Source organism: Balearica regulorum, chromosome 2 (genome assembly GCF_011004875.1).
Source record: "Balearica regulorum gibbericeps isolate bBalReg1 chromosome 2, bBalReg1.pri, whole genome shotgun sequence".
NCBI classification, from domain to species: domain Eukaryota; kingdom Metazoa; phylum Chordata; class Aves; order Gruiformes; family Gruidae; genus Balearica; species Balearica regulorum.
The window spans coordinates 167,227,212-167,233,694 of NC_046185.1; the positions used below are offsets into that span (position 1 = coordinate 167,227,212).

General features: G+C 60.3%; 1 protein-coding gene, 1 long non-coding RNA gene and 1 other non-coding gene across 3 annotated transcripts in view; 2 read left to right on the forward strand and 1 right to left on the reverse strand.

Moving 5' to 3' along the window:
• Positions 1-3,805, reverse strand: part of CCM2 (CCM2 scaffold protein) — a 36,973-nt gene extending 33,168 nt beyond the window's left edge. Inside the window, exon 1 of the mRNA XM_075746913.1 lies at positions 3,530-3,805. Within this exon, the coding sequence (XP_075603028.1) occupies positions 3,530-3,562 (33 nt within the window). The 5' untranslated portion in view covers positions 3,563-3,805. The remainder of the gene's footprint in view (positions 1-3,529) is intronic.
• A 440-nt stretch (positions 3,806-4,245) lies between these two features.
• On the forward strand, positions 4,246-5,962 carry LOC142600811 (uncharacterized). The gene is made up of 4 exons (XR_012834368.1): positions 4,246-4,473; positions 5,173-5,224; positions 5,604-5,686; positions 5,944-5,962. It is a non-coding gene; the product is annotated as an uncharacterized LOC142600811 (long non-coding RNA).
• LOC142600854 (small nucleolar RNA SNORA9) lies at positions 4,928-5,061 on the forward strand. Its single transcript, XR_012834377.1, has one exon. It is a non-coding gene; the product is annotated as a small nucleolar RNA SNORA9 (small nucleolar RNA).
• Positions 5,963-6,483: the final 521 nt, after the last annotated feature.

The following is a 6,483-nucleotide window of genomic DNA, read 5'->3' on the forward strand; positions in this document are numbered from 1 at the left end:
AAATACAGATACCACCTTCACTCGAGTGGCCTCAATAAGTGAGGTCATGGAAGAACCATTCCTGCAGCAGCAGAGCATCAGCTAGGAACACAGGCGAGGGGCTTCTCAAAGCCCAGCGGTTAATTCTGGCACGAACAAGCTGGATATTCGGGATAGCAACGGAAGCTCAAGTGACTTTTCCTGCAAACAAACTCCCGCAAAGCTGTGACTTCAACCTCAGCCCCTCAACATTTTTTTTACATTAAGGCTGGGCACTCGCCCTACACCCAGCTTCAGGAAGAACTGGCTCGATTTCAGCTATTTAATTACCACTTGCTTCCCCCCCAGACGCTTCTCAGCTTTCCTTTCCCCTCCACACACACCAGCGCGGAACACAACCCCGCTGCCCAAGTCCTCTGGCGCGGAGCGAAGCATGCTTCGGAGTTACAAGCTCAAGTTTTGGCAGACATTTCCCAACGGTCTGCGGAAGAAGGAATTGCTGGACTGGCCACTATCCCCAATATTAACTGGCATTTAAAACCACAAAGAATTTAGCACCACAGATCGAGATCAGCTTTATGAGGAAGATCTGGCAACTGCTGAAGCAGCTGCTATAAGAGGCCTCAGACTTCATGCAGAAGCAGCTCAACTCACCCCTGGGAAGAGGCAAATCAAGCCAACCTCAGCTATCTAGGGCATATCCAAGCTGGAAAAGTCAGGAATTTTATGCTAACATCTGATGCCACCCACAGAGAATTCCTTCGGGAAAACCACGCAAGTACTTTGCGCCAGCTCACCTGCAGCAGCCCGGCAGCCATCCTACAGACTTGAGATGTTGTAAGAGTTTCTACAACAGACACCAGCAGGAAAAACCCTCTCCACAGGCAAACAACAACCAGGGCAGCCAAGAAATCCAGCTCCATCCTCCCTCCACCCCTTCTCTTTCCAGGAAGGAGCACACCAGGAACATCCATCCTCGCCCAAGGCTCCCAGGCGCAAGACCAACAACTCTCCAGCTCCGGGCCGGTTCCCACAGCCCAGCTGACGGCACCGGCGAGCACCAAGGAAGCTGCGCAGGCTCACAGCGCAGGCCTCCGTCCTGCACCGTCGTATTCCAGCTGGGATACGTGAGCCACCAGAAGCTAAAGCCGGGGAACACAAGCACCTGGCAGGACTTCCAGGCCTCCAGTTTACCAAGTACAGGCTTTGTCTAAAGCTAGAGTTAGCCCCAAAGCAGGGCTGGGGTTTTCTCCCTAGTCCTGACCAAGCCTACCTTAACATCCCTTTCGGAGAAGTGCTAAACAAACTCGATTGCCTCGTTTCAGCCCATAATGCCGCCAGCTGAGGGCCAGGAACCTGCCTTCTGGAATGATCCACAATGCATAAAAAAATGGGAAGAAGAGTTTTTCCTTGCAGCTGGGAACCGCTGCGGCACAGCGGATGAATACGCCCATCTCCGTAGCCAAATTAACCAGGTTTGACAACCAAGAAGAGCCACAGGCATCTGCTCCACTCCTGTGGGTCTTGGGGAGCTCCTCGTCCCTCAGGATCATCAGCAACGCAGCAGGGAAGCGGAGGGAAAACCTGGAGCAGCCAGGTCTGGGGTCACCAGTACATGAGAGACTGGAACATGTGGGAGCAGGGAAAGGGCTGCGAGGAGGGTTTAGGGATCGGGGTGTCTATCGCATGAGGAGAAGCGGGATCGTCCAGCCTGGAGGAGGGTGGGGAATCACATCAACACGTACAAGGACCTGGTGGGGGAGGAAAGAAGAATCCAGACTTTTCCCGGTGACAGGACACAAGAAAGGGGCACACACTAGAATACAGCGAATCCCACTCAAATAAAAAAAACAGCCGAGAAGTTTCCTTAGCACGAGGGTGAACGCAGAACAAGTTGCCTGGCTAGATGGCAGAGCCTTCACACCCTTGGAGAAACTTAAAACCCAGCAGAAGGCTGGACTGGGCCATCTCCCGAGGTCCCTACCACCCCCAACCGCCCCGAGGAGCCATGGCCACAGCAGCTGGCTGCTCCTTCTTGCACTAAAAGTGCCCGGACAGTGGCACGAAGGTCCCAGATTACACTGGCCGGTACGACAGCGCTCTGTCTGGCCAGAAGTAAAGAGCATTTCTGGGAAGTCCCATTTTCCAAGGCAAAAAAACCCTGCCAGATTTTCCCCAAAGAGCAGAAAAACCATTTTTCAGCAGAAACAAGAGCTAATTCCACTTCTATAACATATCACATCTTGTCTATGTATTTTAGTTGAGCACCGCTTCCAGCCCTACGGTCACTGCCTACCACAAAGAACGGGCAGTTCCTTCCATCTAAAGTTACTCTACAATTATCCGCAGCCCCAGGAGAGAGCAGCCGGAGTTGTTTCTTCTTGAAAGCAGGACCGTGACACATCCAGACAAATAATTTCTCTTCCCACCTGTGCTGCTGATCCTGTCACACCACACAAAGGTCACCGGACATCGCAAGGGGATGTCGGTGGTTTTATTTTCCGGCTGTGGGAAGCCTGTCCGGTAACTCCAGAACAAAAAAGGAATTTAATATTTCTCATTCTGTACAGATTCTGATCACTTCAAACCAGAGTTTCAGCAGGAGACTCTGCTGCCACCTTCTGAGATCATGGTTATTGCAGATGCCCCCAATCAAAACGACTAAAAATAGCTTGTTTCCCCCCACTTATGTCATCAAAGCAAGGGAAGGGTTTCTTCTGCAGAGAAAGAGCCACCCCCCACCCGCTCGGGGAGCGCTGCTCTCAGCAAGCATTCCAGCCGCAGCTCCAGCTTCACCTCCCCCTTGTGATGTAAAAATAGGTTTAAACAAGAGAAATTAGATCAGCCTCTTTGCAGACAACACAGATGGAGCTCGCTGGGCCTTGAGGCTCACAGCACAGCACTCCTGCCTATAGTTGACTCAACATATATAAAAATATAAGTCAGGTGCATACGCATATAGCGCTCCCAGTTTAGCGCTACAATCAGTAGACAAGACAATCCACCACCGTTACAGAACGTGTTTTGAGCCGTGTCGTTAAGCAGCTGTCTCATTTGCAGCCCGGGCAGAGAAGCAGAAAGTTAAACCAGCCCCTGACCGGGACATCGGCAGAGCCGTGGGAGCAGACCTGTACCACAGCTGAGCGTGAGCAGCGCCTAGAAGGCGGCGAGGCCACGGCAACTTCAAGTTTTAAGTACCCTGAGAAGGAGGTTTATAGCAGGGGGATCCAGGCCCCGGCCCTCAGAGCAGCCACACCGACGGGGAGACTCTCAGCTCAGACATGGCCAAGCCTGAAGCCACCACAGGGAGGAGGCGAGGCCTGAGAAACCAAGAAAGGCTTCAGGCAGCCCTGGGAGGGCTTCAGGACAAGGCTGACCGCAGGCCGCTGAGGGCCCGGCCAGCCACGGCCCCCGGGATGAGGCAGCCCCGGGGGTGAGGGGGGGCCCCGTCCGCAGGTACAGCGAGGCCCGCTAGAGACCCTCCACCCCCAGCGCGGCCCCACAGCGGCGAGAGACCGCCGGGGACCGCCCAGGCGCGGCCCGCTCTCACCTTCTTGCCTTTCTTGCCCCCCTCCTCCTCCATGTCTCCGGCAGCGGCGGCCCCGGCCCCCTCTGGGGCATCCCCGCAGCGGCCGTGCTCGCCCGGCCTCGGTGCTGCGGCGGGGCCCAGCAGCCCAGCCTCACTGCCCGGCGGCGGCCATGGCCCGCCCGGCTCCGGCTCCTGCTCCCGGTCTCGGCCCGCCCGGAGCCGCCTCAGCGCCACCAACAACTTTTCAATCCTGCCGCCATCTTGGGCGGCGGCTTCCCGGCGTGCACCGCGCCCCGCCCTCCGCCAGGAGGACTGACGTCAGTCCTCCCCGGCCGCGCGGGGAGGCGAACCGCAGCGCGCATGCGCAGGCCCCCATCTCCCCGCCCACCCGCGTTAGCCAGTGTCCTGTACTGGAGCGACCACGCCCACCCGCTTGGCCACGCCCACTCCGCGGGCAGGCTCCGCCCCCCGCACACAGGCCCCACCCCCCTGGGGGCGTAGCCCCGCCCACCTCCCGGTGGCCTCGTCCCTCAGCGTGGCCCCGCCCACTCCAGCGCCCTGCGGGACCGTGAGGGGCGGCCGAGCCCTTTGGCCGGGCCGGCGGTGGGGCCGGTGCCGTTCCCGTTCCCGGCCTCGGTCCCGTAGGCGGTGGGGAACCCGGCCTTGGCGCAGGGCCCGGACCCGGACGGGCAGCGGCGTTCCCGCGCATGCGCTGATCCCTCCGGCGCCCCCTCCCGCCAGGTGGCGCTGCCTTGCGGCGTCACGCGCCGGCGCGGCCCTTCCCTCAGCGATGGCGGCGGCAGCGAGGGGCGGGCGGCGCGGCCCGGCCCGGCTTCATCCGCCGCCATCCGTTGTCATCCGCGGTCGGGGCCGCTCCCACGGACCGGGAGAGGAGCGGGGGCTCTCCGGGGCGGCTCGGGGCGAGATCCTTCTGCTCCATTGGGCCCCGCCACCGCCGCGCTGAGGTACTGCGGGGGTGCGGTGCATGCTGGGAAGGGTAGTCCTCCCTGGGCCGGGGGTCACCGCACCTCCGAGAGCCGGGGAGGGGGCTCAGCGGGCGGGGGGAGAGGGCCGTGTGTCTCCCGGGGCGGGGGGGCTGCGTGTCCCTGAGGGAATTGGGGCTCAGCGAGCTGGGGGGGGGCTGCGTCTCCCTGAGGGAATTGGGGCTCAGCGGGCCGGGGGGGCTGCGTGTCCCTGAGGGAATTGGGGCTCAGCGAGCTGGGGGGGCTCTGTGTCCCTGAGGGAATTGGGGCTCAGCGGGCCGGGGGGGCTGCGTGTCCCTGAGGGAATTGGGGCTCAGCGGGCCGGGGGGGGCTGCGTGTCCCTGAGGGAATTGGGGCTCAGCGAGCTGGGGGGGCTCTGTGTCCCCCATGGCCCGGCTGTGCCCGGTTCCCCCTGTGTTTCCACCACCCCCAAATTCAGCAAGCCTTCCAGCGTGGGGGGGCCTGGCGTGGCCCCCGCCATTCCTACAGCGCTTGCCAGAGCAACCCCGGGACGGTTTGAGGCCTCTCCCCGCCCTCCCCTGGGGGAGGTTATAGACATCCCGGACACCCCCGAGCCCGAGGGGGACCCCAGGGGAGCCTCGCAGCCCTCGGGCAGAGCCCAGCCAGCTGTGCCGCCTCCTCCGGTGCCGCTCACGCCGTTCTTTCCCTCTCCAGTTGCAGATTCCCGCTCTGACGATCCGGAGGGACGTAAGAAATCCCCAGGAATGAGGAGGTGGGTTCAACAGGCCTGTCCCGGAGGGATGCGTGTCCCATCCCAGCATTGTAATTAGCTTAAATTGTCTGTAATTAGCTCTACCAAACCTCCTCAGCCGCCAAACAGGAGTCTGCCGGGGCTGAAATCCCACCGGAGAGCTGTGGCGCCGGACCGTGCCCACGTTGGTTTGTTTCCCTGCCAACGTAGGGCTCGTTGCGGTGACGCCGTGAGCCACGAGGCTCCGCTCTCCGGCTGTTCCCTTGTCACCCCTCGCTCTGGTTGTACGCTCTCGTGGTAACACCCACCACGCCCAACACCGGCATCGGCGGATTAAATCTTAACCCACGGCTTTACCCCGTCGTGACTCTAAATCTTTTCTTCTCCCCTTCGATTTTAGGTGAAAATCTGGTAGATCGCCTATTTTCAGGAAAAATGGAAGGCAGCCTCCCGGAAAAGTTTACCGCGCTGCTCGCTTGCTCGGTAAGGATTTTTTGTTGGTTCCTGGGCTTTACTGGGAATACTGGTGAGCACTGGTTTGCCACAATAACCATGAGTAGAGCCCTAAAATTTATATTCTGGTGACACCGTGGTGAGGGGTTGCCGGCGGAGTCCCCGGGGAACACCGGAGGTGTTCCCCGGGGACTCCGCCGGCAACCCCTCACCACACAGCACCGTTCCCCACCTCGTTAGCACCGTAATGCTCGTTGTCTTAACGACTCCCCCCCTTTTTTTTCCAGCTGGATACTGACGTGGGGGGTCCCCTCTCCGACGATCCTCACCTTGGCTTGTTCTTCCCAGAGCTTCCAGTTATACCGGGGTTTAACTGGGGATACTGGGATGATAACGATAACTGGCATTTTAATAAATAACTGATTTCCCGCTGGGTTTTTGGCACGGTGTGGTAATAGGGGGAAGGGACACGCGGTGATGGGTACACCGTGATGTTCCCGTGGGGCTCGGCGGCCGCCAGTGACCGTCACCGCAGCGTCCCGTTGTTCCCACTGGATGCAACCGGGTACCGAAATGGCACCGGAGGGAAGTGACACCCTGTAACCGCAACCGAGGGATGGGCGCGGTGGCTTGAGGTGACGCAGCCCCGCGGCGTCTGCCCCACACGTGTCCCCTCCTCCCTGCAGGGTGTGGGGACGCCCCCCCCCCCACCCTTCGTCGTGGGGCTGGGTGCCGTCATGGTCAGGGCCAAGTCCGCACCCCACATGTTCGGCTGTCCCCAGCCCCACGGCCGTCCCACTGTCACCCCAGGGGAGGTGGTGATGATA